The sequence below is a fragment of the Mercurialis annua genome, linkage group LG5 (genome assembly GCF_937616625.2).
Source record: "Mercurialis annua linkage group LG5, ddMerAnnu1.2, whole genome shotgun sequence".
NCBI classification, from domain to species: Eukaryota; Viridiplantae; Streptophyta; class Magnoliopsida; order Malpighiales; family Euphorbiaceae; genus Mercurialis; species Mercurialis annua.
In genome coordinates, this window is record NC_065574.1 from 6,419,796 (window position 1) to 6,447,624 (window position 27,829).

Below are 27,829 nucleotides of genomic sequence, written 5' to 3' on the forward strand. Positions count from 1 at the left end.
TGGCAAAAATTAAAGCGAATTGAATTGGTGAAGTTAACAAGGAAGCTAATAAGCAGTGCCACATGGCATGATCACATGTATCAAACGACATCATCAGCAACAACAACGCGATTCGTCCTCATATGTTCTGTCTGAACACGTTTCCTTAATTTCCTAAAATCGGTGCTACTGCGGTGAGCAAGCTGACAAAAGAGGTTGAGTAGTGTTTGATAATATGTTCTTACTTAATTTGTCAATAGATTTTCTGATGTAATGATACTATAATTAGAATCTTCAGAGTTTCTAGGTCAATGTTCTAGAATCAATAAGCTGTATGTTGTTGTCTGCTAGGTAACTCAGTGATCTCATCTCTTACACACTTGATTAGGGTTTCATCCTATATATTTCTTGAATTTAGGTTCTGTTAAGATCCATTGAAGTTGTTCAAATTAGGACTAGAAAAAAATGGTTGGAAATGCTGAAGGTAATCACAGCTTACATATGAATGGAACAATTCATAATCAGAATTCAAATGGTAATTTAGAGGAGAAGCTCGACGAGCTTCGAGCTCTCATGGGCAAAGCGGAAGGCGATCCATTACGGATCGTTGGTGTTGGTGCTGGTGCTTGGGGAAGTGTTTTCACTGCCTTATTGCAAGATAGTTACGGTCACTTAAGGGATAAGGTTATAATTAGGATATGGAGGAGGCCTGGTAAGTCATTAGATAGAGTCACAGCTGAGCATTTGTTTGATGTGATAAACTCCAGGGAAGATGTGTTGAGGAGATTAATTAGGCGTTGCGCGTATTTGAAGTATGTTGAAGCTAGATTAGGTGATAGGACTTTGTTTGCGGATGAGATTTTGAAAGATGGGTTCTGCTTGAATATGGTGGATACTCCTCTTTGCCCTTTGAAGGTTGTGACGAATTTGCAGGAAGCTGTGTGGGATGCTGATATTGTTATTAATGGGTTGCCGTCGACGGAAACGCGGGAGGTGTTTGAGCAAATTAGTAGGTATTGGAAGGAGAGGATTACGGAACCGGTTATTATATCCTTGGCAAAAGGTATAGAGGCTGAGTTGGAGCCTGAGCCGCGCATAATAACTCCCACTCAGATGATAAATCGAGCAAGTAAGATTACATTTCTTAGATATTTATTTGTTCTGTAGTTATGTAATTTTTCCGTTGTTCAATATCAAGTTTGTGTGCATTATAATTGATTAGATTGTAACTCACAGCTGGAGTTTCCATGGAGAACATCCTCTATCTCGGAGGACCTAACATTGCCTCGGAAATTTATAATAAGGAATATGCTAATGCCCGAATATGTGGAGCAGCAAAATGGAGGAAACCTTTGGCTGCATTTTTGAGGCATCCTCACTTTATAGTATGGGATAATAGTGATCTTGTTACTCATGAAGTCATGGGTGGTTTAAAGAATGTATATGCAATTGGAGCCGGTAAGCTTAATATTCCTTTCATTTGTATTTGGCTATTTGATTGGATCATGATACTGATGCTATTTGCATCTCTAATGATGCATATTAGACTTTGTGTTATAGTTTGTATTACTTTTATCATTTCTATGATGTGTTTAGTGTCTGATTTTGGCAGCACTATTCTTGATAAATCTTGTGATGATTTGGTGCTATGCAATTGACATGTCTGTGCAACACGAACATGAGCTGCCATGGAACTCGGATGTTAAAAAAATGTTAAGATTATATAAATCAGTGAATGCTGCTAAAGATAATTTTCTCTAGAGGAGTTAGAATAACAGTGGTGTAAATTTTGTGTTGTGTTATTATAACGTGCCATATAATTTCTGCGTTTAGCTGTTATTTTGATCTATCAAAGGAAACTCTTTTAGATTAATACAGTCTTCAAAGTAGATAGTTTGAAAACTTTGACAAGTGCTTTTAACATTGATTCGTGATTCTGCAGGAATGGTAGCAGCTCTTACAAACGAGAGTGCAACTAGTAAATCAGTATACTTCGCTCATTGTACATCAGAAATGATATTTATCACACACTTATTGGCAGAAGAACCTGAGAGACTTGCTGGGCCCCTGTTGGCTGACACTTATGTAACCTTATTAAAAGGTCGCAATGCATGGTATGGCCAGCAGTTGGCCAAAGGGGCGCTAAACCTTGATATGGGTGACAGCATTAAGGGCAAGGGAATGATTCAGGTATCGACTATTGCTACCAATAAAACATTTTAAACAACAATGTCCAATCCAATTGAACTTGAACAGTTCTGGTTTTATTATGGCTATAATTATTTGCCTGACCATCTACTGTTATTTTGTGATATGGATTTTATTCTTTCTATTTATCAATGTGTCCATTCCGAGATATTGAGGCATGTTTTGCTTTGCAGGGTGTCTCTGCTGTGAAAGGATTCTATGAATTGTTGAGTCAATCCAGCTTAAGTGTTCTACATCCTGAAGAGGAGAAGTCTGTGGCCCCAGTTGAACTTTGCCCCATATTGAAGATGCTGTATAGAATACTCATAATGAGGTATATTTGGCTCGACATATAGATATTATGAATTTTTCTTTAATTATTGTTGGACCAAAAATTTATTAAATTTTTTCTCCGTGTATTAAATGTGCAATAGGTCATAGTTTTTTCTAATTTGAGGTTTACATTAGGCTGAGAAGTGCAATGTTATGACTTTAATTGTTAAAAATATTGCAGGGAGTTTCCAGCTGAGGCCATTCTTCAAGCATTAAGGGATGAAACAATGAACGACCCAAGAGATCGCATTAAAATTGCACAAAGCCATGTATTTTACAGAGCATCGCTGTTGGGACAGAAACCTTGATGGCGCAGCGAATATTGTGGTGTCTATTGAGAATTGAAATGATGTGATGAGCTACATTATGTAATTTTACATTTTTTTAACTTGGGAAGTAAACTATTAGGATAATAAGTTAGGATAAGAGTGTCAATAAATTTGTTGTTGTATTGATTCCTTCATTTGTTAAGTTTGGCCATTTGAAAGACAATGAAATTGACAGATTTGGATAGACATATGGAATTACTTGATTTCAGTAACGTTATTTAGTCAATTTCCGTACTTTCAATGACGTGTCATAATGTTATTGACTCGCAGACAACATGGTGGACATAATCTACATAAAAGTTTCTCATGAAGACATGATTCTACATCATACTTAAAGAATTTACAAAAAACTGACTTGAAGTTCCATATATGACTCATATAATGTTGCATAGTTCCATTAATGTGAAGAATAATTACAAATTAAGAGAAGTAATTTAGGCAAATCCTAATTTACAGTCAAAACATTAGAGAGGCAAAAAAATTGCTGTTCTGCTGTTGAATTTTACAACCACAGTTCAATACACTGTATAACTGTAAAGCTAATGAATCGACGGAAAAAATATGAAGTAATTATTTTCTTTTTTGTAAAAAAATGAAGAGTTCAATTCATTGTTTTGTCGGTTTCAGTTAATCATGTTTGCAGGAAGTAAGTACACAGTCATCCAAAAACTGGCTCAGCTGAGTTCCATACAGTTTAGGGTCATTTCTAAAGTGATCAACATGAGGAGTGGACACAAAGTTGCATGCCCTAACCTCATGACCGGCTTTTCTCTGATCTTCTATAAATGATTCCACAGAGCTTGCAGGGATCACTCTATCTGCAGAGCTATAAATATAAAGCTGTGGACAGCTTGGTTGTCTTGATGATAGTAACCCTAGCACATCTGAGAGCCTCCTGTTATGCAATAATCAAAAAATATGTCAATATATCATCATCGTCATTATTATTATAAAAGGAACCAATACATGTTTTCTTGAGTCATGCCTATTGACATTAGGAAGATTCAGAACCACGCCAAACAACTTCTCCAGAATGACCAGTAAAGCTGCTTCAGTTAATCTAGGTTTGCATTCTACGGAAGTTCTTCTACCAACTAATACATCCACATCTGACTCGTTTGAGCTTGTATTTGCTTTTGTGGCAACACTGTTCTTTTTCAAAAGCGCTGCAGAGAAACCTGAAGCCCAGACCTACAGATATGAAACCAAACATCACATGAGCTCAAAAGTTACTCTCAAAGGCAAATATCCTCAAAGAAAGCATCAGTTAAAAAAACACCAAATAGTCAATAACATGAAGAAATAAGGAATGTCTTCAAATAGTCATATAATAACAAAATTCCCAGCAAATGACTGCTGTACCAATTGAAGGAAAATATATGATATCAAACCATTTACAACGGAAAGGAACTTTACAAAGATAAACCATGTAGCCGGAGCTATATAGAAATGAAAACAGAACTTGAATAACAACACTCAACAGAATCAAAGCAAAGAAAAAGAAGAACTTATACACAGTTAATAGCATATTGACGAAAATTAGCTGTCATTGAGTTCATCAATGAATAAAATGTAAAATAAATCAAATAATAGTTCTCCAATTTTTGCCAGCGACAAAAACCATATGCATGTAGTTTGACATGTCATGCCACATAAATACATCCTAAAGACATTGCGCATTTGCACCGCCCAAAGAGACAAGGAAAAACAAAAAAACCTCAAGTAATGGCAACAAGAACTGCAAGCAACATTTACCTGAGGGTCGGGAGCTGCAACTGGGGCAGAATCCACAATGCAACCCTTAATCCTTCCCACTAAGGACGGATCTTGCTGCTGAAATTTCTCCAGAATAGCTCCATATCTGCAGCAAGACATAATCAAAATCAAGCCAAATGGTATCAACAGAATAAAAAGTAGATAGCTCCAAAGAAAAGATTGGAAATATGAAAGAGAACTAACGTCAACCATCCAGTATTGCTAAAAGTATGGAAAACTAGATTTTTTCCATGCTCCTCCTCTTCCAGCCAATCAGCTAAATGGTCCACAAGCAAGTCTATGTCCTGCTCAGCTTTTCCACCAACTTGGTAACTCAAAATCTCAGACATCGGAAAAGTAAAAGTAATAACATGAAATCCTCTTGAAGTATACCACTCTGCATATTTCTTAAGATGCTTCTGCTTTGATCCTAGCCATCCCAACAACACCACGACTGTCCTCAACTTAGCCAAGGAGCAATCCGAAGAACCAGACACATCAATCGCATCCGCCTCAGGTAAATGCCATCTGTACAACACATCAGGAGCAGAAGTAGGGGCCGTTTTTATAACTTCACTCGGCTTAAGATGCCCTTTCGCCAACTCGGCAGACTGATACGAATTAAGAAAAGGAGAAAAAGAACCAAAAGAAGAACCTAACAAATTGGGTACAAATTTATGAATGGAATTCGGAACTAAGAAGTTAGTATTAGTATTAGGAAGAGGAACACGTATACTACTGACAAAGGACAAATTTGTTAGCTTGGAAACAGATATTTGAGAAACCCATGAGTTTGGTAATGAAGAATGTAAGGATTGGTCAGAGGTGGAACAAGTTGTGTCTGATGATTTAAGAGATGGGAGTTTATCAGGAGCAATGGAAGCTACAAAAACAGCAGCAGCTGCAACAATTGGGCGTTGTAAGGAACCCGACAAAGAACCCATCATGATTTAGAAACAAAAAAATCAAAGAATCCTATTGATATAATGAATATAAAACGGCAAGTAAATCTGGTTATAGCTAAATAGGGAAATTAGATGAACCTGCAGAAAATTAATGAAAGAATATGAATTTGAAATCAAATACCAAAAAGGAAAGAAGAAGAATTAATAAATAATTTACCCGAAACACGTTCGGTCCAACAATCTCGGGCTGTCAAGTTCCCTTCTTTGACAGCCCGATTAAATTATACAAACTGCAACCACCAAGAACTTTCGTTTTCTTATCAATGGCGTGTCTGCAAATAAAACAAATTCAAGCATGTGTTAATTGCAATTGAAAAATTAATTGGTCAAATCGTAAGACTTTGACATAACTGACGACACTTTTATTACTCCGGGCCCGTTTAGCAGAAGGGTGAAATTGGAAAAGAGAATTAAATAACACCCATAACGGAAAGTACCGACCAAACACGGTAAGTGGACATAAAACAAGGAGGTTAAAAGTACTGTTATACCCTCCTTGAAAAAAGTGCAACCAAGTCAAGACGGATTCAATTCAAGAAGATAACCGCAGATGCTGACCGGCGGCGGTTATCTTTTTGGGTTGATAAAATTAAATGAAATTATAAGAGAGAAGAAGGAACGGACCTGAGAAATTTGAGAGGAATGTGTTGATTGTTTTTGTGTGTAAGTTTTAGAGAGAGATTGGGATTAATGTGGGTGAATTTAAAGAGATGGGTTTGATTGGTGGCGACGGGGGGTGGTGGTTATGCGAGCGGATATGCCGCTACAAACGAACCTATTAGTGATGGCAGAAGCTTAACGCAACTGTGTCTCATTCAATCCAATGATGTCATTTCCCATGTCTAAAAGTGAAATTTAAATAAATGTGGGTCCAAGTTTAAAATATTCACAAGTCTTTTTTAGAAAACAAAACGTGCACTCCAATTTTTAAATTCAGACTGTATTGTTCTTTTTTCAAAATTTTACTAATTTAGAGTCTCCACCAATTTGATCTAGTGGATTAAGTCTGACTCAGGTCATGGTTGGGGGTTTATATTTGGGTTAATGCCATTTTAATAAAAAGAGTGGCTGGAAGAGCTATTGGAATAGTTTACATTCCATAATTTGATTGTGATACTTAGACTTTGACTCAAGGGATTGAGTTCTTGTCACAAAACTAAAATATTCATTTGGAGAGAATATTCTGTGAAAGAAAGAATATGCATGTCATCCTCCTATTAAAAGAAAGATGCCAATAAAATTGGGATGGGTTGTTTGTTAACGTCACATCTGTAGATAGAAAGTTGAGTAACAAGAAACAGATATGTAACAATCCAACACAGTTAAATGAAATTCCTTTATCCATGTATCTGCTAGCTAGTGCCAAGTAGAGGTGACAATCCTTCTTAGGCCACGTCTTTCTTTGTAGGGGTGAGCACGGTTCGGGGGAGATTGACAAATCTCCGGAACCAAACCAAAAACCGGAAAATATCAAAAATTGGATTTCTAGATTCATACCCAATAATCGGTTCGGTTCGGTTCGGATATTCTATTTTTCGGTATGGAAATTCGGTTCTATTGGTTTGGTACGGTTCGGTACGGATATCACTAAAACTATGGATATTGTTTTATTTAAAATGTGATATATACTATATTACAATATATTATTTTGACATCTAAAATTAATTAGCTACTCATTCATTCATTTTTTTATATATTTTCAACTATCACAAATAAATAATCATCAATAAAATAAAAAGGCACACATGTATATTATTGTTCGATTTAATATAAATTTTTTGATTATTTGATAAGAGTACTTTTATATATTCTCAAGTCTAAAATTATATCATTTTTGTTAAAACTGCGTAATTTGGTCAATGATAAAAAATAATGAATATGTGTTGTTCATATCAATTTATAAAAAATACTTTTTATAATTATTAAATATTTGACAAATTCATATAATTTTCATTGAAATATATAAGTATTTTGTTTTTATATAAATTAATAATATATATAGACTAATATTTTTAATATATATTATTTCATTTTATATAACAATTTTAATCTTTAGTAATTCAAAATTAATACGAATATAATAATCAAATGAAAAATAGAATGATATTATTTCGGTTCTTCAGGTATAAGTTCGGTACGGTTCAGTTCAGGTCTCGGTACGGTTATTTATAAAAAATCCAGAACCGTACAAATAAAATTTTCGGTATGGTTCGGTTCGGGAAAAGTTAATGGTCAATGGATATTTTTCGGTTCTAAATATTTTTGGTTCGGCTTTGAAGATATCCAGGATCCGTGCTCACCCCTATTCCTTTGTGTGACAATTAGAGATAAAAGTAATTGCAAGAAATGAATGAGAATACAAGCAAACAGTGGAGATCTCCGATGAGCCTGTAATTGGATTCAATTCATCATTCCACATCAGCTGCTCCTTCTGTTACTTTGCAGATTTTCAGTCTCTCGTCTTTCTTTCTTTTTTGGAAAAATTACACAAAAATGCTTTTATTAGTTTATCTTTACTAAATATCAATATAAAGTTTTACATCCCAATGAGCTGTAATATAAACGGTATAAACGCTACGTAGTAAATTGCTAGATCGTGGGTACGATTTTTTCTACAAGCGCCCCCCCTCTCCAATTATCAAAAAATAATTACATAATAATATTTTTAAATTTATTACTCTCTCTGTCCATAAAAAATAGGCTGATTTAGATTTATACACACATTAAAAATTTTAGTTATTTTAGTTAAAATTGTACTAATGGTCTAATATACCCCTATCAACTAATTTGATGTTCAAAATATTTACTAATTTAGCTATAAAATTAATATAATTATTATATTAAAATATAAATAAAAAATTTTAAATTTTACATTATAACTAGTTTTAATCCAGTTTAATTTATTAAAGCATTCTTATTTGGCTTAATACATAGTTTGACCTCTGAACTTGTACCCTTTTACCTATCTAACCCCTAAACTTAACGTCTCACCTATGGAACCTATGAACTTGTTAAATAATCCGATTTGACCCCTGAACTTGATAAATATGCAAATATTGAACCCTTCGTGTCCACCTGTCAATTGAAACGTTCTAGAAGAAATTGTGTACGGAGGGGTTCAATGTTTACGTATTTATCAAGTTCGGGGGTCAAATCAGGTTATTTAACAAGTTCAGGGGTTCAATAGGTGAGACGTTAAGTTTGGAGGTTAGATGGGTAAAAGGGTACAAGTTCAGGGGTCAAACTATATATTAAGCCTTATTTGATAAAAGGTGAACTACATATAATCATGTGATGAATTACTAAATTATTATTATTAAATTGTTACCATATATTTATAATTATTATATACTTTATTTATTTATTCTGTTTATATTTATTTGGAATAAATTAAAAGCTAATTCTAAACACTCCCTTTTAAACACGTCTTACATATAAGATGAATCAATTCTTCAATTATCTATATTTATACTATATATAAAAGTACGGATTAACTAATTAGTTATTTAATTAATCACTATTATAATTAAAATCCTGATTAGAATAGGTAGGTAAATTGTCTCCAAATTAGTAGAAATACCTATCTTTTAGTTCAATTTAACTATAAAATTAAACTACTGTATTTGGTCAATATATTATTATTGCAAATTTACTGAATAATCCTTTTCAGTTTATTATTAAATAAAGTTTTATAGTCATTAACTAATTAGTTATTTAATTAACCATTATTATAATTAAAATGTTAATTAGAATAGATAGCTAAATTATCTTCAAATTAGTAGTAATACCTATCTTTTAGTTTGATTTAACTATAAAATTAAAATGATGTATTTGGTCAATATATTATTATTTAAATTTCTATCTTTTAAAAGATATTATTAATAAAATAAAATTAATTATTTAATTATAGTTATTATGAAACCAAAAGAAGAATAAATTCAGCATGAAAAAAAAAATTAATACCAAATATATTATATTTATTTTTACAAAAATTCTTAACTAATTTACTATTAATTATAAATAAAAAATTGATATAATTATAATAAATTTACTAATATGTACATTGACGAGCCACGTTACGAGCCACGTGCATAGCACGTAATGCGAAACTAGTACTAGTAAATATCTAATCCGCTCCCCCACCACTTATGTAATACCTCCATTTTTATATATTTTTTCATATAATTAATTAAAATTAAAGATTTAAATGCATGTTTGCAAAATTATATCTTGATTTGAGATCAAAATTAAGTGAGATTTCAACGTCCGGAAAGGTTTTAAATGTGTTTTTAATGTTTGAAATCTTGAATAAACACACACTGTTTATGACTCTGTTACTTCAATACTACTTGGCTATTTTTTTTACCGTTTCCATTAATGACAAGCTTTCTATTAACTGAAAAGATCATCTATATCCTTATAGCTTGGGGTAGAATTAAGTGAGCTCTTAACATCCAGAATGATTCAAATGTTCTCCAAATGTTTCATATTTTAAATAAGCAAGTCCCAAATTTGACACTATCTTTGAATTCATTATTTTAATCTTACGTGGCTATTTTTTACCGTTGCCATTACTGACATGACTTTTATAAGAGTCTTCTCTTTATAGTCTAGGCCTTAATTCCTAAATCTCTAAACTTCACACACTCTAAAAAGTAAATTGAGTTGTAATTCAATAATGTTCTCATCATTATTGTATTCAGCAAGAAGTATACAAAGAAATAATAATATCAAATAAACCTACGAAGATCGCATTAGATGGTGTAAATATTTTTAAAAATTGTATTTCAACAAGGTATACATTTTGAACTAAAAAAAATCGTGTACGAAATTCTATAGCTGACAACATTACAAGATAAGATATTGCTTTCAAATACTTTTTGGTTATAGTTAGAGAGTTTGTCAAATTGAGAGTATGCTTGTTCAAAATTTCAAATGTTGACTAGCTATTTAAATTTTTACAGACATTGATGGTTCATTTGATGCTGGCCCAAAAACAATAAAGACATGGATGATCCTTTTTTTAAGGAATACAAAGAATACCTAAATATCTAAAACTGCACTCATGTTTAATGTCATATTATGTTTTTTTTAAATTACAATTTGAACAAAAATAATTAATTATTTTGTCAAAAAATAAAAAAGAAACAAATTAAACATTACATTTCCACTTAGAAAACAGATTTTCTTTTGAAACAAAAAAAAATAATTATTTTGCCAAAAAATAAAAATGAAACAAATTAAACATTACATTTGCACTTAGAAAACAGATTTTCTTTTGAAACAAAAAAAAAAGAGCTCAGATATACTGCTGAATCGTCGAATTGACGGTAGTGAAAGACCCATCTATCACAAAGAAGCACAAACTTCCTCACAGCTCCAACATGCACCAGCCGGGAATCGAACCCGGGTCTGTACCGTGGCAGGGTACTATTCTACCACTAGACCACTGGTGCTTATATTCTCAACATACTTATTTAATTTATATAGCTTTTTAACACGTTTCTTCTTGTACAGACAGAACACCACTTCAACTCAAACCCTCATCGTCAATCACATATAACTCCCCTCATCTCAAAGTTTCAATTCAATCATTCGAAAAAAGTCAACCAAATGGCTTCTTCTTCTTCTCCAATTTGCATTAACGAGACATTGAAAGACGACGAGCTTCGATCCATATTCTCAAAGCTGGAGAGTGACAAAGATAAGGAGATATTTGGGTTGGTTTGTAAGAGATGGCTCCGCTTGCAGAGCACGGAAAGGAAGAAGCTTGCTGCACGTGCTGGTCCTCACATGCTTCAGAAAATGGCTGCTAGATTCTCTCGCTTGATCCAATTGGACCTCTCTCAGTCTGTTTCTAGGTCCTTTTATCCCGGTGTTACTGACTCCGATCTCTCTGTTATTTCTGATGGGTTTAAATCCTTGAGGGTCCTCAGTTTGCAGAATTGTAAAGGTGAAAGTTTGTTTCTTTTTTAAAAAAGTTCATCACTTTGTTAGTTCAAAAAATGAAAAAGCTGACGAATTTAGATCTTGAATATGCCCCCAATTGGTAGAAATAATTATTTGGTGATTAGCTATATCATTCCGTATGGAATTGCTATATTATTCCGCACCTATTTAATGAATCAAAGATAGCCATAGTGTTGTTAACATGGTAATCAGATTTGTGAAGATGCTTAGATGATTAGATGCATTGCTGCATTGCTGATTACCGCTGAGATAACGCTAGTTTTTACAGAATAGGGAGAGATGTGGATTTACAGTTTTTTTATTTTGTGATATCTGAACTTATGTAGCAATGAAAGAAGAGTGAATTTGGAAGCTGATTTTAGCCTTAATCTGTGTTTATTGTTTTGCCGTATTTTATGCATTCAAAATTAAGTTTCGCAACGTGTTGGATTGTTTATTCCTACTCTATGTGGCTGGGAATAATAGTTGATCGAGGCCTTTGGATTTTTTGTCTAGCAGCAATCTACTGAAATTCTTGCTGTAGTTTTAGCTTCACGACTCAGGTCTTCGAAGTTAGTATATTAGTTAACCAAAACTGATATATATAGATCTTAACTATGTCCATAATATGGACTCCATAATTGGTAGAGATTGATGAACTTTGTCTCCGAAGTTAGTGTTCTCAACCTGGTAATGTGACCTAAAAGATTTCTGTAGATGCTTAGATGCATCGCTGCTTTGCCGATTTAAGCTGAGATAATTCTATTTTCACAGAATTGGGAGAGAAGTACATTCACAGTTTTTTTTGTGATCTTAACTTATGTGCAATGAAAGAACAGTGAATTTGGAAGCTGAAGGTGCCTTAATTTTTTGTTTATTGTTTTTCTGTATTTTATGCATTCAAATTCAAGTATCTCATTTATTCCTACTCTCTATGGTTGAGAACTTGAACATATTATTTGATCAAGGTCTTTGACTTTTTGTCTAGCTATGTAGTGAAATTCTTGTTGCAGTTTTAGCTTCACGGCTTAGGTCTTTATCAGTTTTCTCTTGACCGGACATATTTTTCTTATTTGCTTATCAGTTCAACTATAATTGTATTATTACAGGAATTACTGATAACGGAATGCGGTCAATTGGGCATGGTCTTTCTTCTCTGCGCTCCTTGGATGTATCATATTGCAGAAAGCTAACGGACAAGGGCTTGTCAGCTGTTGCTGAGGGCTGTAGAGATTTGCAGGCCTTACATCTTACTGGCTGCAGATCTATTACGGATGAAGTTTTAAAAGCTCTTTCTACGAATTGTTCTAATCTACAAGAGTTGGGCCTGCAAGGATGCAGCAGCATAACTGATGATGGGGTCACGAATCTCGTTAGTGGTTGTAAGCAAATACGATCCTTAGACATGAATAAATGCAGCAACATTGGGGACGTTGGAGTTTCCAATCTTTCCGAGGCTTGTTCATCTCGTCTCAAGACGTTAAAGTTGTTGGATTGTTACAAAGTTGGAGATGAGTCTATATTATCTTTAGCAAACTTTTGCACTAATCTTGAGACCCTCATAATTGGTGGGTGTCGGGATATCTCTGATGCCTCTGTAAAATCCTTAGCATCTGCTTGTAAAAATAGTTTGAAGAATCTGCGTATGGATTGGTGTTTAAATATATCTGACTCTTCACTAAGCTGCATTCTCACTAAGTGCAGAAACCTAGAGGCTCTTGACATTGGATGTTGTGAGGAAGTTACAGATGCCGCATTTCAAGGTTTAGGAACAAGGGATGCTAAATTAAACTTGAAGGTTTTGAAGATCAGCAACTGTCCAAAGGTAACAGTGACTGGGATAGGGATGCTTTTGGAAAAGTGCAATGCTTTGGAATACCTTGATGTGAGATCCTGCCCGCATGTCACGAAGTCAGGTTGTGATGAAGCTGGTTTGCAGTTTCCAGACTGTTGTAAAGTAAATTACACAGGAAGTTTAAATGAGCCGGATGTTTTAATTTGAGACTTGAGATTCTAAAAAGATTGGAAAAATCCCGTCTTGGGAAATCCTAAGCATATTCTTCAATTTCTTGCAGAGTGGGTATCAGAACAGATAAGAGCTTTGCTAGAGAATCTTCTTTTTAGTTCTTGCATGTAAAGTTTTTGGCATTTTTATGTGTTCATCACCTAAGATGTCTGTATATTTTTATTCTGTTATTTTTTTTGTTATTCTGGTTTTTCCTTCGTCCTTCCAGCCATGAATGTATGTTGCTTTGTTATGATTGTAATTATGATACTAATAATGGAATTTACTTCATGATCCCATTTCTATTTCTAACATATTCTTCGATAAGAAGAGTTATTTTCCTTTTAAAATGATGCATTAATGTTGGCTATGTGCATTTTTTTTTCATATTAAGTTGTTTTCCAGTTAAATCAAGAAAAGCCAACTTTAGATATCATCAACTGCTAGTAGCCTAGAATGGAGATAGTTTAAGCTATTTTTTCCCAGAAGAACTGTCGGTTGCCAGCCAACCCAGAATATATACAATTTATAATTACAGAATTTTTGTGGGTCCTAATGTTGGAGTTTGTAAGATTAGATAGAGAAAGGCAATAGTGTTTATGCGTAGCATGACTTGAAGTGTTTTCGCTCCCAAGTTCAACTTCCATTTGTTTGAAGTAATTAATTACAGGGAAGATGTATTGAGGAGATTGATTAGGCGTTGTGCGTACTTAAAGTATGTTGAAGCAAGATTAGATTATGGGACTTTGTATACAGATGAGATTTTGAAAGATGGCTTCTGCTTGAATAAGATAGATACCCCTCTTTGCCCTTTAAAGGTTATAACAAATCTGCAGGAAGGAGAGGCTGAGTTGGAGTCTGAGCCGTGCATAATAACTCCCACTCAGATGATTAGTCGAGCAAGTAAGTTAACTTTGCTGAGATCTTTATTTGTTCTGTAATTATGTCAACTTTCCGCTGTTCAATATCAAGCTTGCGTGCATTATAATTGATTAGATTGTAATTCACATCTGAAGTTTCAATGGAGAACATCCTCTATCTTGGAGGACCTAAGATTGCCTCAGAGATTTACAATAAAGAATATGCTAATGCCAGTATATGTGGAGCAGCAAAATGGAGGAAACCGATGGCAGCATTATTACGTGATATGGATTCATAATTCCTTTTTATTTATCAATGTGTCCGTTCCAAGATACGAGGCATGTTTTGCTTTGCAGGGTGTCTCTACTGTGAAAGGATTCTATCAATTGATGGGTCAATCCTGCATAAGTGTTCAACACCCGAGGGGCCACATTAAAATTGCTCAAAGCCATGTACTCTACAGCATCACTGCTGGGTCAGAAACCTTGATGGAGCAGTTGAATGCGGCGGTATCTGTTGAGAATTGAAATGATGTGATGAGCTACATTATGTAATTCTACATTTTTTTAAACTTAGGAAGTAAACTACTAGAACAATAAGTTAAGTTGGTCAATAAATTTGTTATTGTATTGATTCCTTTATTTGTTAAGTTTGGCCATTTAAAAGCCAATGAAATTAACAGAAGCAACTGTATGAAGTAATTCCATACACATGGCCATTATGCAATCTGCTAGTTGTACCTTTTAAATGCTCCTACTCCAAGCAGCTTGATAGATGAAAAATATCCCAAATAAATTCTCCCATAGACCAAAGCATTTCATTATTAGGTCATGCAGATACACAGAGCTTAAACATAGAACACAAAATATATATGTCAGGAAAATTGAGTTACTCATTTATCTGCACAAATTGATGTACAAGTCAAATTCACTCTCCCTAAACTCAAACAACAAACTAATCTCTGAAAAATACTTCATCCAAACTTCAGTAAAAACTTCTTTTGATTGCAGTCTAGCATCTCCCGCAAGCTATAGTCTACATTCTTCTGTCTCAAAAGTTTGTGACGCGACTCCAACGTTCTCTTCAAACTGTGCTGAAAGAAGATAGGGTAGTCAGCAGCTTCATCAATTGATCTCCCCATAACATCTACCAAAAACTTAATCCTAGGTTCTAAAGAATTCCTAATACTTTTGATTAGAATTTGAGGATAACCAGTCACCAAAGCAGCTATTTGTCTATCCTGAAATCCACATTGTTTTAGATAAACAAAATTGGGCTGGAGAATCTTATCCACATCCCTACACAAAAGTTCAGGGAAGTTCATTACGACAGTCTGAACATTCAATTCCGTCAAGCCAATTGATTTTAAGAATTCCAAGGTAGGGCGTAGCCTTTTCTCAACACTATACCCCATAATAAATGGATGCTTCACCAGCACTTTACCAATCCTCCCATCTTTCACAAGGCCGAGACCAGAAAGGAATTCCACGATTTCTGACAGCTTGTGTTCGATGCTGTAACTAATAAGCCTCGGATTAAGCAATATTATTTTTCCAAGTTGCTTTTCAGGAACACCTAATGCTTGAAAGAATGCCAAAAGGGGACAGAACTTCTCTTCAAGACTATGAGAGAGTATGTGAGGGAACTTGGTTATAGCAGAAGCAACTTCGCGCTGTTTTGTAGAGAGCGTAGATAAACACTCCACCATCGGAATGAGCTTGTCATTGAGGCCAAGCGTCAGGATTTTGGGACATTTTGAGATTACAAAAGGTAGCTTCCGCTCTTGAATTCCAATACTTTGAAGGTAACTCCAATTTTCAGATGCTCGTTCCCTTCGAACACCCTCGAGGCGCTTGCACTTACGGAACATTTCGTTAATGCTATTATCATCAAAGCCTTTATCTTTGAAAAACCACATTAGGCTGCTAGTCCCATTTGAAGAAGTGGTGCTGCCCATTTCCATGGTGCCTGAATTGATATACAAGCTTAAGCTAAGGTTGTGACTTTTGCAAAATGATGTCAAAATTGATGTCAAGAAATAAAATTTATCAAGAAACAAAACACATGTATGATGAATTTGAAATTCTATTCCAAAAAGGGAAGATGATGATAGTAAATTATTACCTTAAACACAGTTTGGTCCAAGAAATTGACTGCAACAACCAAGAACCTTCTTCTTAAGCTATTCTTGCTCGACCCATCTTACATGAGAACAAGAAACAGAGTTATTACAATGGTTCAGTTGTTGATGAAGTTCAAATTAGAAGTAGAAACAAATGAGTTGGTTATGAGTTTACCTTGGTTATGACTTGAGTGTGCTTTCCATGGACGGTCACAATTTGTCTTATCACCTACTAGGTTTTATCTTTGATTTTGTTGGTTCTGCTGGGCCGGACACCTACTCACGGGCCTTGCATTGAGTTGTCATGATAATTAAGCGCTCCCATAGCTGCAAACTAGGGGTGTCAAAATGGGTCAAGACACAGATAACACGATTCGCCTAACCCGTAAGTTTGGCTTAGCGGTTTGATGTCGAAAACGTGTCACCACTTCAACTGAAACTCTGTTCGTCAATCACATACAACGCCCCACCCCACCCCACCCCACCCCACTCTCATATACTGCCCCCAAGAGATTAGGGTTAGTATATAATAGATGGCTTCGCTTGCAGAGCACAGAAAGAGAACAAACTTGCTGCACATGCTGGTCCACACATGCTTCAGAAAATGGCTGCAAGGTTCTCTCGCTTGATCCAATTGGACCTCTCTCAATTGGCAGAATTGTAAAGGTAAATTTTGAAAAAAAAAACTTGGTAGTGTATTAGTTAACAAAAACTGACAAGTTTAGATCTTAACCATGCCCATATTTGGTAGAGCTTGATGAACTTTATATAGCAATGAAAGAACAGTGAATTTGAAAGCTGAAGTGGCCTTAATTTTTGTTTATTGTAATTCCCGTATTTTATGCATTCAAATTCAAGTATCTCAATATGCTGGATTATTTATTCCTACTCTCTGTGGTTGGGCATATTATTTGATCAAAGCCTTTGACTTTTTTTGTCTAGCAATGCTGTGAGATTCTTGTTGTAGTTTTAGCTCCACGACTCGGGTCTTTATGGGGTTTCTCTTGACCAAACACATTCTTCTTATTTGCTTTATTTGCTTATATGTTCAACTATGACTGAATACAGGAATTACTGATAAAGGAATGCGGTTAATTGGGCGTGGTCTTTCTTCTCTACGCTCCTTGGATGTATCATATTGCAGAAAGCTAACAGACAAGTCACAAGGGTTTGTCAGCTGTTGCTGAGGGATGAAGTGTTAAATGCTCTTGCTAGGAACTGGTCTAATCTACAAGAATTGGGTCTGCAAGGATGCACCAGCATGACAATGGGGTCACAATCTTGTCAGTGGTTGTAATCAAATCCAGTTCTTAGATATGAATAAATGCATCAACACTGGGGACGTTGGAGTTTCCAATCTTTCTGAGACTTGTTGATCTTGTCTCAAGAAGTTAAAATTGTTGGATTGCTACAAAGTTGGAGATGAGTCTATATTATTCTAAGCAAAATTTTGCAATAATCTTGAGACCCTCATTATTGGTGGTTGTTGGGGCATCTCTGATACCCCTGTAAAATCCATGCCCAAAAATAGCTTGAAGAATCTGTGTATGGATTGGTGTTTAAATATAGCTGACTCTTCACTAAGCTGCATCCTCACTCAGTGCAGAAACCTAGAGCCTCTTGACATTGTATGCTGTGAGGAAGTTACAAATGCCGCTCAAGTTTTAGGAACAAGGTATGCTCAATTAAACTTGAAGTTTTGAAGATAAGCAACTGTCTTAAGATAACAGTGATTGGGGTAGGCATGCTTTTGGAGAAGTGTAATGCTTTAGAATACCTTGATGTGAGGTCCTGCCCGCATGTCACAAAGTCAAGTTGTGATGAGGCTGGTTTGCAGTTTCTAGAATGTTGTAAAGTAAATTACACAGGAAGCTTAAATGAGCCAAATGTTTTAATTTGAGATTTGAGATTTCAAAAGATTGAAGAAATTATGTCCTGAAAATCGTAAGCCAATCCTTCCGTCAGTTGCAGACTGGGCATCAGATCAGATAAGGCTTTTGCTATCGAATTCGAATATTCTTATCATGTTTTTGCATGTGTAAGGTTTGGCATTTTTATGTGTCCATCATCTAGGATGTATATTATGCTTGTACATTGTTATTCTGTTAAATTTATTTGTTACTTCTGTTTTCCCTTTTCCTGTCTTGAATACTGTTGTAAGATGTTTCTTGCTTTGTAATGATAGTATTAATAAAATCCTCTTCAGTTTATGCTCCCTATTTCTATTATTACCTTATTTTTCAAGTAGAAGAGTTGTTTTTCTCTTTATATGATGCAACGAGGTTGCCTTTGTGTGTTTTATCTTATTAATTTGCTTTAGAAATCTCTAACTGCTAGTAAGGAGATGGTTTAAGTTGTTTCTTTTGCTAGAAGAATTTTGTGTTGCCAGATGTTGGAGTTTGTTAGATTAGATACAGAAGGCAGTAGTGTTTATGTGTATCATGTGATGGAACGGACTAGTAATGATGACATGCTACTGATTGTAGACATGAATAATGGAATAGAAGGTGAGCCATAATAGGGAAACAACTCTCATTAATAAACACTTCAGTTCTGTACAATTTTTGATGTCAACTAAAATGATTGACTATTTACTTGCAGTTAGATTAAGGGCCTCAAGACTAATTTAGGTGACTTGTAGATGAGGACATCCAAGCTTGAGATATTGCTTGCTGAAGACACTTGAAAACTTTATGATGATTTAAGAAACCCATAAACCAGAAATCAAAATCATCAACTGTCACTAATTCTATGAGCTTTTGTGATGGCTTCTTGACATTTTCACTTTGGTTTGCACTCTTTATCTTTTTCAGTGGGATCACAGCCTGCATCAAGTTGATGTTTTTCATTAGTATCTTAGCAAGGGAGAAACGGTTAAGCTAATTCAGTCTTCTTTTTTGTTTTTATTATTAATTGTTATTACCTTGTAATGGATCCTGACTATCTCTCCTTCTGGAGATGACAATTTAATAGATCTCTCACTGCAGAAAGCAATCTTTTCGGTGGAGATAAAGAGAAGTCCTGCAATTGGACCAGATGTTGTTGATAGATAACATTGGGAAACTTTCAACAATCTTTCTCCGTCTCTCACAGTAAAAAACTGTCTAAAAATTTTCTTGACTCCTCCCACTTGGAGAATTTTTGCTCCCAAGCTCAACTTCCCCTTGAGAGTTTCAGTGATTTTTGTTCCCAGTTTTACTGCAATATCAAACAAGTTGAACAATCTCAGAATCGGCCATTTCAAAATTGTGTATGCTCAAACTATATCTGATGTTACCAACAACTTACCATGCTCGCGGATTCCATGTGCAAATTTGTCAGCTTTTCTGACTAGCTTATTCATCCTTTTCACCATGGAATCTAATTTATCTGCAACAATATATAATAATATCCATCTGATTAGTCAAAAGACATCTTTTTGTTTTGATCGGGAGGACAAATTAGATGTAGGGAGAATTACCTTGTTTGACTGCAAGAGACTTATTTGCAGGAGTTTGAACATAAGATGGGGTAGCAGTATTGTCAAGTAGAAGTCTGGCAGGCCTTCTCTGTACAACATTTGCTGCTGAGGAGATTGGAATCCCAATAACTTGTTTCTGAGCTGAATTCGTCATGTTTGATAATGAATAAAGATTGCAAGTCAAATAGAGGACAAGTAGTTTTGTGTTTCTGATTGCTGAGAGAGTTGATGGTGATGATGATAAGAAGTTATATCCTGGAAGTATATATACTATAGAGAAAAGAGGTTGGTGAATGCCAACTTTTGAATGCATGAGTCAGCCATGGCTCATCCACAATGATAAAGGTACACACATTGTCTCAACTTGATATGAAGCTTTTAGAAAAGATTACTTTTATTAATTGCTTTTAAGAAAGATATTGTAGACCCATTGTAACTTCTCCTTGTCAAAAATAGAAAATATTTCACCACAGATGATTTCAAATTTATATGTATGGAAATTAAATAACATTACTATTATAAGGCTGTGATTCTGGTGCTCAATGCAATGAGAACAAAATGAGGGCATTCTGTCAAACTGTTAGGTTTTGATTGCAGCAGACTATAGGTAGATGATGAAAAGGTAGTTCATTTGTTTCTTCATAAATGTTTGAAAATCTCGTCTTTTTCCAAATGAAATCAAGATTCCTGATTTGTTGGGACAGTTAATTTAGTCCAAACGAAGGCCATATCGAGTATTGCTTAGACATGCTGACTATAAGGTTGTGAGAAGCAAGAATTTTGAGGTGGCAATTTAGCTTTGTGATGGCAGCATTCTTGTTTAATTTAAATATTTAAAAAGAAAAAGAAAGCATAAAAGCAGAGGATGTTTTGGATAAATCAAGATAAGAAGCAGTTACGATTTCTTGAATTGGATGGTCCATTGCTTTTTGCTTTAGATTGATATAGAAAGGGGATAAGAAAATAAAGTAGCAGCATTCTGATATAAAATTAACTCATTGAACAAAGATGATAAGGAAATGACGACTTTGATGATCATGCTTAGTTGGAGGTGACTAGGCAGTTGGCCTTTCAAATTAAGCAACATTATTAAACAACGGCTGTTGCACGTGCTGGTCCATACATGCTTTAGAAGATGGCTGGATGGTTCTCTCGATTGATCGAATTGGACCTCTTTGTGTCTATTTCTAGGTCCATTCATCCTGGTACTGCTGACTCTGATCTTTCTGTTATCTCTGATGGCTTTAATTTCTTGAGGGTCCTCAATTTGCAGAATTGTAAAGGTAAAGCTCTTTTCTTTTTATAAAAAGGTACATTAGTATATTAGTTAAAAGAACTGATAAATTTATATCTTAATTACGCTCATATGTGGTAGAAATTTGTCTTCGTAGTGTTCTTAACCTGGTAATCTGACCTAAAATATTAATGAAGATGCTTAGATGCATCCCTGCAGTGCCGATTTTTAGGCTGAGATAAAGTTATTTATTTATTGAGCTATAACTGTATTATTACTGGAATAACTAATAACGGATTGCGGTCAATTGTGTATGGTCTTTCTTCTCTGCAGTCCTTGGATGTATCATATTGACAAGGGCTTGTCAGCTGTTGTTGAGGGTTTAGCTGCAGATTTACTACGAATGAAGTGTTTCAAGCTCTTTCTAAGAACTGTTCTAAGAGTTGGGCCTACAAGGATGCACCAGCATAACTGATGCTGGGGCTCAAATGTCGTCAGTGGCGGTAAGCAAATCTGATTCTTAGACATGAATAAATGCAGCAATATTAAGGACATTGGAGTTTCAAATCTTTCTGAGGCTTGTTCCTCTTGTCTCAAGACGTTGAAGTTGTTGGATTGTTACGATGTTGGGGATGAGCCTATATTATCCTTAGCAGAATTTTGCAATAATTCCGAAACCCTCATAATTGGGGGTTGTCGGGACATCTCTGATACCCCTGTACTAAGTTGCATTCTCACTCAGTGCAGGAACCTATAGGCTCTTGACATTGGATGCTGATGCTAAAAATAAACTCGAAGGTTTTGAAATTCAGCGACTGTCCAAAGATAACAGCTACTGGGTTGGGAATGCTTTTGAAGAAGTGTTATGCTTTAGAACATGTTGATGTGAGATCCTGCCCGCATGTCACAAAGTCAGGTTTTGACGAGCTGGTTTGCCGTTTCCAGAATGTTGTGAAGTAAATTACATAGGAAGCTTAAATGAGCTGGATGTTTTAATCTGAGACCTCAGATTTCAAAAGATTGGAAAAATTCTGTCCTGGAAAATCCTAAGCAAATCCATCCATTGCTTGCAGAGTGGTTTTCAGAACAAATAAGGGTTTTGCTTCTTCTCGTGTTCTTGCATGTATAATGTTTGGCAATTTCATGAGGTCATCGCCTAGAATGCCTATGTACTTGGTTTATTCTGTTAAATTTATTTGTTATTTGGTTTTCCCTTTGTCCTTCCAGCCATGAATGCTGTTATAAGATGTTTGTTGCTTTGTTATGGTAGTAATTATGATACAAATAATAAAATCCTCTTTAATTCACGATCCCCTGTTTATATTTTCGCCTTATTATTCGAGTAGCCAAGTTGTTTGTTCTTTGTAGACATGTAATGAGGTTGTTCTGTGAGTTCTTTATCTTTTTAATTTGCTTTTCAGATAAATCAAGAAAAGCCAACTTTAGAAATCCTCAACTGCTAATAAGGAGATAGTTTAAGCTGATTATTTTGCTAGAAGAATTTTGTATTACCAGCCAACTAATATAATATAAATTACATAATTACAGAATTCTAAGGGTCCTATGTTGGAATTTGTTAGATAGAGAAAGCCAGTAGGATTTATGCGTAGCATGTGATGGAAGGGACATGCAGTCATGACCTGTTACTGATTGTAGACTTGAATAATAGCAACTCTCATTAATAAATACTTCAATTATGTACAATTCTTGAGGTCAACTAGAATGGTTGACTATTTACTTGCAGTCTGATCAAAAATCTAATTAAGGTGACTTGTAGCTGTGGACATCCCAGCTTGAGATATTGCTTGCTGAAGACACTTAAAAGCTTTCTGATTGTTTAAGAAACCCATAAACCAGAAATCAAAATCATCAACTGTCATTATTTCGATGAACTTTTGTGACGGCTTCTTCACATTTTCACTTTGGTTTGCAGTCTTTATCTTGTTCAATGGGATCACAGCCTGCATCAAGTTGATGTCTGTCAGTATCTTATCAAAGGACGAAGGGTAAAGCAAATTCATTCTTCCTAATTTTATTTTTACTAATAATTTTCATTACCTTGTAATGGATCCTGGCCATTTTTCCTTCTGGAGAAGACAATTTAATAGATCTTTCACTACAGAAAGCAATCTTTTCGTTGGAGATAAATAGAAGTCCTGCAATAGGGCCGGCTGTTGTTGACAGATAACACTGGCAGGCCTTCAATAATCTTTCTCCTTCTGTGATTGTAAAAAACTGTCTAAAAATTTTCTTGACTCCTCCCACTTTAAGAATTTTTGCTCCCAAGCTCAACTTCCCCTTGAGAGTTTCAGTGATTTTGGTTCCCAGCTTCACTGCAATATCAAACAAAATTGAAAAATCTCAGCATCGCTCATTTCAAAGTTTAATATGTTCAAACTTTGATGTTATCAACAACTTACCATGCTCGCGGATTCCATGTGCAAATTTATCGGCTTTTCTGCCTAGCATATTTATCTTTTTCAGCACTGAATCTATTTTATCTGCAAGAATAGTAGTGTCTATATGATTAGTAAAATGCCATCATTTTTTTTAGGGGAAGACAGATGAGATGTGGGGAGAATTACCTTGCTTGACCGCAAGAGACTTATTTGCAAGAGTTGGAACATAAGATTGGATAGCTACATTGTCAAGTAGAAGTCGACTAGGCCTTCTCTGTACTGGGTTTGCTGGTGAGGTGATTGGAATCCCAATAAACAGTTCCTGAACTGAATTCTTCATGTTTGATGATGAATAGAGATTGCAAGACAAATGCAGTTGAAGCAGTCTTGTATTTCTGATTGCTGAGAGAGTTAATGGTGGTGATGATGAGATGAAATAGATGTATCATATTTATAGAGAGAAGAGGGATGTGTAGGTGTTGGTGAATGTCAACTCTTGAATGCATGAGTCAGCCATGGCTCATCCACAATGTTTAAGGTACCCACATTGTCTCAACTTGTTCTATTTTAAAGTAGTTTTTTTTTTTTTATAGAGATGACATTTTTAATTGCTTTTAAGAGAAGATATTGTAGACCCGTTCTAACTTCTCCTTATCAAAAAAAGAAATAACATTTCACCACAAATGATTTGACTTTACATGTATGAAATTAAAATAAATTTAAGGCCATATTGGCTATTCCTTAGTTATGGGACCCAAAATTCCTGATTTGTTGAGACATTTAATTTAGTCCAAACAAAGGCCATATTGGCTATTCCTTAGCTATTGTGATTTCTGCTGCATGCTGACAGTGTAAGAAAGCTTTTTGAGGTGGCAAATTAGCTTTGTGATGCCATCATTCTTGTTTGATTTAGTTTTTGTTAAAGAAATAGAAAGCATAAAAGCAGAGGGAGGATGTGTAGGATGAAGGTGAGATTTCATGAAATAGAGGGCCTACTACTTTTGCTGAGGTGTGTGTGACTAGGCAGTTGGCCTGCCTAATTAAGCAACATTATTTTACTTTTCTCCCATCGACATCCAACTTGCTGCTATGACCACCAAATCTTCATTGTTGACATGTTTGGGGAAACCCGAATTCCATATCATATTCGCATCACCCTCATTCCTCGCATGTAAATTCGAATCATCTTATGCTGGTCCAAGTAATTAGGAGTTTGATTTTGTTCCAAGCATTGTGGATTGAAAAAACAATTTATTGAAAGAGTTTTTACTTCATTTTGTCAAAGCTCAAATTTATGGTCTCGACTCTTGATTTTCTTGTATGTCTGTTGTCCTACATTATTTCTAAAAGTATTTTTTTTGTACAATTACAATTTGCCTCTATTTGTTCTAGTCTTGGTCTCTTCAAAGCTTTGTATTAAAAATGTTTTCCAAGTATCTAGTTATTAACTTATTATTATAATATGTAAAACTATACAACATTCAATTTTGATTCTGACACATATATATCACTGCTTAATCGAATGAGACGGATGGTTCAATCCCAACCTCTTTTTTATGTTTATCTTTTGCTTATACTATACATGAATTATGCAGTCTTTTTCCTTTCATTCTTGGAAAAATACTTACCTAATTTTTTATTTTTTATTGCTGAATTGTCATGTAGCATCACAGAAATGTAACAGATGAAATAAATACGGTTGATGAGCACATATACAATTCATTAACAAAAATTTGTACACCCTCCTGATTAAAAAAAAAAGAGAGAAGGAATGATCCTTACTTACAATTTTACTCTCAGGTCATCTAGTATGTAACTTGTTTTAGATAAATAATTTATGTTCTGAGAGATTACTTGCTAAAGATATTTGAAAGTTTTCTTATAAAAATCCATCAACCAGAAATCAAACCCATCTATAGTAAATGTTTCCATATACTTTTCGGATGGATTCTTCATCTTCTAAATCGCTGCTTGAAAATGTTATCTACGCTACAAACTTGAAGAATTTTAACCACTAACTCCAACTTCCCTTTTACTGTTTGACTGATATTTGGTGCCAACCTTACCGCATTTGCAAAACCATCAAGTTTCACATTTAGCTTTTGTTATCACACTTCTGTGTGAAAGATTAGTTTACAGCCCCTGATCAAAGTTGTGAGCATAATTTGTTTTAAAAGTTTTCGTTTGGTTAGGATTCATGAATCACTAGTTATTTGGATATATAGCTTGTCGTTTGTCTACGCAGAAGAAGCTCATTGGTTGAGTCATGAATGGAAATTGAGAAGATAGAGAAACAACTCTCATTAATAAACACTTCAATTCTGTACAATTGTTGAGGTCAACTAAACTGATTGACTATTTACTTGCTGTCTGATTAAAAAACTAATTCTGGTGAGTTTCAGCTGTAGACATCCAAGCTTGAGATACTGCTTGCTGAAGACACTTGAAAGCTTTCTGATTGTTTAAGAAACCCATAAACCAGAATTCAAAATCATCAACTGTCACTATTTCTATGAACTTTTGTGATGGCTTCTTCACATTTTCACTTTGGTTTGCGGTCTTTATCTTGTTCAATGGGATCACAGCCTGCATCAAGTTGATGTCTATCAGTATCTTTAGCAAGGGACGAAGGTTAAAGCAAGCAAATTCAATCTTATTTATTTAATTTTATCTAATAATCTTAATTACCTTGTAATGGATCCTGACCATTTGTCCTTCCGGAGAAGACAATTTAATAGATCTCTCACTACAGAAAGCAATCTTTTCGCTGGAGATAAATAGAAGTCCTGCAATAGGACCGGCTGTTGTTGACAGATAACACTGACAGGCCTTCAACAATCTTTCTCCTTCTCGGACAGTAAAAAACTGCCTGAAAATTTTCTTGACTCCTCCCACTTGAAGAATTTTTGCCCCCAAGCTCAATTTCCCCATGAGAGTTTCAGTAATTTTGGCTCCCAGTTTCACTGCAATATCAAACAATCTCAGGATCGGCCATTTCGAAGTTGTACATGCTCAAACTAATTTTGATGTTACCAAAAACTTACCATGCTCGCGGATTCCATGTGCAAATTTGTCAGCTTTTCTGCCTAGCTTATTTATCCTTTTCAGCACTGAATCTATATTATCTGCAAAAACATATAGCAATATCTATCTGATGAGTATAACGGCGTCATTTTGTTTTGTAGGGGAAGACGGATGAGATGTAGAGAGAATTACCTTGTTTGACAGTAAGAGACTTATTTGCCGGAGTTGGAGCATAGGTTTGGGTAGCCCTATTGTCAAGTAGAAGCCTACTTGGAATCCCAATTACTTGTTCTTGAACTGAAATCTTCATGCTTGATGGTGAATTGAGATTGCAAGTCAAATAGAATTGTAGTAGTCTTGTGTTTCTGATTGTTGAGAGAGTTAATGGTGGTGATGATGAGAAGTTGCATGTATCCTGCAAGTATATATACTATAGAGAAAAGGAGTTGGTGAATGTCAACTCTTGAATGCATGAGTCAGCCATGGCTCAGCCACAATGATAAAGGTAAATATATTGTCTAAATTTGTTATATTTTAAAGAAAGATTTTAAAAAGGATTACATTTTTTATTGCAGCAGACCAGATGATGGAAATTTGTTTGGATTTGAAAAAATCTCATCTTCATTCAAATGGGACCAATTCCAGATAAGCTGAGACAGTTAAAATAGTCCAAACAAAGTCCATGTTGGCTATTCCTTAGTTAGGATGATTTCTGATATATGCTGACAGTGTAAAGGAAGCTTTTTGAGGTGGCAAATTAGCTTTGTGATGCCATCATTTAAGAAAAGAAACAAATGAACATGTGAAGCAGTTAGATTTGATGAAATGGATGGCCTACTGCTTTTGCATAGATTGCTGAGGTGGGGCTGACTAGGCAGTTGGCCTGCCTAATTAAGCAACACTATTTTAATAATTTACTTCACCAGATTTTTTCTCCTTTAAAGTTTAAACACTAAACCTTAACCATGACCATAAACTTGTTGATGTAGCTATGAATTAATCTTCATTCTTTACATGTTTGGAAAAAGCCAAATTCCATATATTCACATCACCCTCATTCCTCATTTTTATATATATCATAATACTCTGTTTAATTAGATTGATTGTTAATGAATATATTATTATTATTATTATTATTAATTTGTACAACATTCTATTCTATTTGATTCTGACAGTGACAAATATGTAGTATTAATGATTATTAAAATGAAACAGAGTTCAGTCCCA

The 27,829-nt window shown here is 34.8% G+C and overlaps 7 protein-coding genes, 1 long non-coding RNA gene, 2 other non-coding genes and 2 pseudogenes across 14 annotated transcripts; 5 read left to right on the forward strand and 7 right to left on the reverse strand.

Moving 5' to 3' along the window:
• The first annotated feature begins 424 nt into the window (after window positions 1–424).
• Window positions 425–3,016, forward strand: LOC126681199 (probable glycerol-3-phosphate dehydrogenase [NAD(+)] 1, cytosolic). The gene is made up of 5 exons (XM_050376666.2): window positions 425–1,108; window positions 1,216–1,437; window positions 1,922–2,169; window positions 2,361–2,500; window positions 2,681–3,016. The coding sequence occupies exons 1-5, from the start codon at window positions 445–447 to the stop codon at window positions 2,805–2,807; spliced, it is 1,401 nt and encodes a 466-aa protein (XP_050232623.1). The 5' UTR covers window positions 425–444; the 3' UTR covers window positions 2,808–3,016.
• Window positions 3,017–3,198: 182 nt separating this feature from the next.
• On the reverse strand, window positions 3,199–6,378 carry LOC126681200 (uncharacterized). Of its 3 annotated transcripts, none has more exons than XM_050376667.2 (6): window positions 6,173–6,378; window positions 5,706–5,820; window positions 4,788–5,626; window positions 4,584–4,689; window positions 3,814–4,019; window positions 3,199–3,723 (listed from the first exon to the last, which is right to left on the reverse strand). In XM_050376667.2, exons 3-6 carry the CDS (start codon window positions 5,528–5,530, stop codon window positions 3,456–3,458), a joined length of 1,323 nt encoding a protein of 440 aa, XP_050232624.1. In that variant the 5' UTR covers window positions 5,531–5,626; window positions 5,706–5,820; window positions 6,173–6,378; the 3' UTR covers window positions 3,199–3,455. The 3 variants fall into 3 exon arrangements, with proteins under 3 accessions (XP_050232624.1, XP_050232625.1, XP_055961742.1); XM_050376668.2 differs by lacking the exon at window positions 6,173–6,378 and adding an exon at window positions 6,040–6,118; XM_056105767.1 differs by lacking the exon at window positions 6,173–6,378 and having other exon boundaries at window positions 5,706–5,999.
• Window positions 6,379–10,843: 4,465 nt separating this feature from the next.
• LOC126685266 (small nucleolar RNA snoR114) lies at window positions 10,844–10,928 on the reverse strand. Its single transcript, XR_007643376.1, has one exon. It is a non-coding gene; the product is annotated as a small nucleolar RNA snoR114 (small nucleolar RNA).
• A 5-nt stretch (window positions 10,929–10,933) lies between these two features.
• TRNAG-GCC (transfer RNA glycine (anticodon GCC)) lies at window positions 10,934–11,004 on the reverse strand. The gene has a single exon. It is a non-coding gene; the product is annotated as a tRNA-Gly (tRNA).
• Window positions 11,005–11,068: 64 nt separating this feature from the next.
• On the forward strand, window positions 11,069–13,801 carry LOC126680921 (F-box/LRR-repeat protein 4-like). The gene is made up of 2 exons (XM_050376213.2): window positions 11,069–11,501; window positions 12,607–13,801. Exons 1-2 carry the CDS (start codon window positions 11,162–11,164, stop codon window positions 13,497–13,499), a joined length of 1,233 nt encoding a protein of 410 aa, XP_050232170.1. The 5' UTR covers window positions 11,069–11,161; the 3' UTR covers window positions 13,500–13,801.
• A 1,344-nt stretch (window positions 13,802–15,145) lies between these two features.
• Window positions 15,146–16,806, reverse strand: LOC126680922 (transcription termination factor MTERF6, chloroplastic/mitochondrial). Of its 3 annotated transcripts, none has more exons than XM_050376217.2 (3): window positions 16,661–16,806; window positions 16,488–16,564; window positions 15,146–16,366 (listed from the first exon to the last, which is right to left on the reverse strand). In XM_050376217.2, the coding sequence occupies exon 3, from the start codon at window positions 16,324–16,326 to the stop codon at window positions 15,337–15,339; it is 990 nt and encodes a 329-aa protein (XP_050232174.1). In that variant the 5' UTR covers window positions 16,327–16,366; window positions 16,488–16,564; window positions 16,661–16,806; the 3' UTR covers window positions 15,146–15,336. The 3 variants fall into 3 exon arrangements, with proteins under 3 accessions (XP_050232174.1, XP_050232172.1, XP_050232173.1); XM_050376215.2 differs by having other exon boundaries at window positions 15,146–16,331; window positions 16,661–16,805; XM_050376216.2 differs by lacking the exon at window positions 16,661–16,806 and having other exon boundaries at window positions 16,488–16,647.
• A 283-nt stretch (window positions 16,807–17,089) lies between these two features.
• Window positions 17,090–18,695, forward strand: LOC126681362 (F-box/LRR-repeat protein 4-like; annotated as a pseudogene).
• A 298-nt stretch (window positions 18,696–18,993) lies between these two features.
• On the reverse strand, window positions 18,994–20,305 carry LOC126680924 (GEM-like protein 7). Its single transcript, XM_050376226.1, has 4 exons — window positions 19,946–20,305; window positions 19,774–19,854; window positions 19,409–19,683; window positions 18,994–19,310 (listed from the first exon to the last, which is right to left on the reverse strand). Exons 1-4 carry the CDS (start codon window positions 20,256–20,258, stop codon window positions 19,107–19,109), a joined length of 873 nt encoding a protein of 290 aa, XP_050232183.1. The 5' UTR covers window positions 20,259–20,305; the 3' UTR covers window positions 18,994–19,106.
• A 775-nt stretch (window positions 20,306–21,080) lies between these two features.
• On the forward strand, window positions 21,081–22,486 carry LOC126681363 (uncharacterized; annotated as a pseudogene).
• A 351-nt stretch (window positions 22,487–22,837) lies between these two features.
• Window positions 22,838–24,158, reverse strand: LOC126680925 (putative GEM-like protein 8). The gene is made up of 4 exons (XM_050376227.2): window positions 23,765–24,158; window positions 23,600–23,680; window positions 23,238–23,512; window positions 22,838–23,140 (listed from the first exon to the last, which is right to left on the reverse strand). The coding sequence occupies exons 1-4, from the start codon at window positions 23,916–23,918 to the stop codon at window positions 22,937–22,939; spliced, it is 714 nt and encodes a 237-aa protein (XP_050232184.1). The 5' UTR covers window positions 23,919–24,158; the 3' UTR covers window positions 22,838–22,936.
• A 1,693-nt stretch (window positions 24,159–25,851) lies between these two features.
• LOC130014512 (GEM-like protein 4) lies at window positions 25,852–26,912 on the reverse strand. The gene is made up of 4 exons (XM_050376230.1): window positions 26,795–26,912; window positions 26,623–26,703; window positions 26,267–26,541; window positions 25,852–26,164 (listed from the first exon to the last, which is right to left on the reverse strand). The coding sequence occupies exons 1-4, from the start codon at window positions 26,910–26,912 to the stop codon at window positions 25,961–25,963; spliced, it is 678 nt and encodes a 225-aa protein (XP_050232187.1). The 3' UTR covers window positions 25,852–25,960.
• Window positions 26,121–27,629, forward strand: LOC126680928 (uncharacterized). Its single transcript, XR_008790745.1, has 2 exons — window positions 26,121–26,209; window positions 26,764–27,629. It is a non-coding gene; the product is annotated as an uncharacterized LOC126680928 (long non-coding RNA).
• Window positions 27,630–27,829: the final 200 nt, after the last annotated feature.

Coding starts and splice junctions, on each gene's coding strand:
- LOC126681199 (XM_050376666.2), top strand. CDS start 445: ATGGTTGGAAATGCTGAAGGTAATCACAGCTTACATATGAATGGAACA. Junction 2,170..2,360: donor AGGGCAAGGGAATGATTCAG/GTATCGACTATT, acceptor TTTGCTTTGCAG/GGTGTCTCTGCTGTGAAAGG. Junction 2,501..2,680: donor TATAGAATACTCATAATGAG/GTATATTTGGCT, acceptor AAAATATTGCAG/GGAGTTTCCAGCTGAGGCCA.
- LOC126681200 (XM_050376667.2), bottom strand. CDS start 5,530: ATGATGGGTTCTTTGTCGGGTTCCTTACAACGCCCAATTGTTGCAGCT. Junction 4,690..4,787: donor AGCAATACTGGATGGTTGAC/GTTAGTTCTCTT, acceptor GTCTTGCTGCAG/ATATGGAGCTATTCTGGAGA. Junction 4,020..4,583: donor TTGCAGCTCCCGACCCTCAG/GTAAATGTTGCT, acceptor TCATATCTGTAG/GTCTGGGCTTCAGGTTTCTC.
- LOC126680921 (XM_050376213.2), top strand. CDS start 11,162: ATGGCTTCTTCTTCTTCTCCAATTTGCATTAACGAGACATTGAAAGAC. Junction 11,502..12,606: donor CAGTTTGCAGAATTGTAAAG/GTGAAAGTTTGT, acceptor GTATTATTACAG/GAATTACTGATAACGGAATG.
- LOC126680922 (XM_050376217.2), bottom strand. CDS start 16,326: ATGGAAATGGGCAGCACCACTTCTTCAAATGGGACTAGCAGCCTAATG.
- LOC126680924 (XM_050376226.1), bottom strand. CDS start 20,258: ATGCATTCAAAAGTTGGCATTCACCAACCTCTTTTCTCTATAGTATAT. Junction 19,855..19,945: donor GTCTCTTGCAGTCAAACAAG/GTAATTCTCCCT, acceptor ATATTGTTGCAG/ATAAATTAGATTCCATGGTG. Junction 19,311..19,408: donor TAGTCAGGATCCATTACAAG/GTAATAACAATT, acceptor AACTTGATGCAG/GCTGTGATCCCACTGAAAAA.
- LOC126680925 (XM_050376227.2), bottom strand. CDS start 23,918: ATGAAGAATTCAGTTCAGGAACTGTTTATTGGGATTCCAATCACCTCA. Junction 23,681..23,764: donor GTCTCTTGCGGTCAAGCAAG/GTAATTCTCCCC, acceptor CTATTCTTGCAG/ATAAAATAGATTCAGTGCTG. Junction 23,141..23,237: donor TGGCCAGGATCCATTACAAG/GTAATGAAAATT, acceptor AACTTGATGCAG/GCTGTGATCCCATTGAACAA.
- LOC130014512 (XM_050376230.1), bottom strand. CDS start 26,912: ATGAAGATTTCAGTTCAAGAACAAGTAATTGGGATTCCAAGTAGGCTT. Junction 26,542..26,622: donor ACATGGAATCCGCGAGCATG/GTAAGTTTTTGG, acceptor TTGATATTGCAG/TGAAACTGGGAGCCAAAATT. Junction 26,165..26,266: donor TGGTCAGGATCCATTACAAG/GTAATTAAGATT, acceptor AACTTGATGCAG/GCTGTGATCCCATTGAACAA.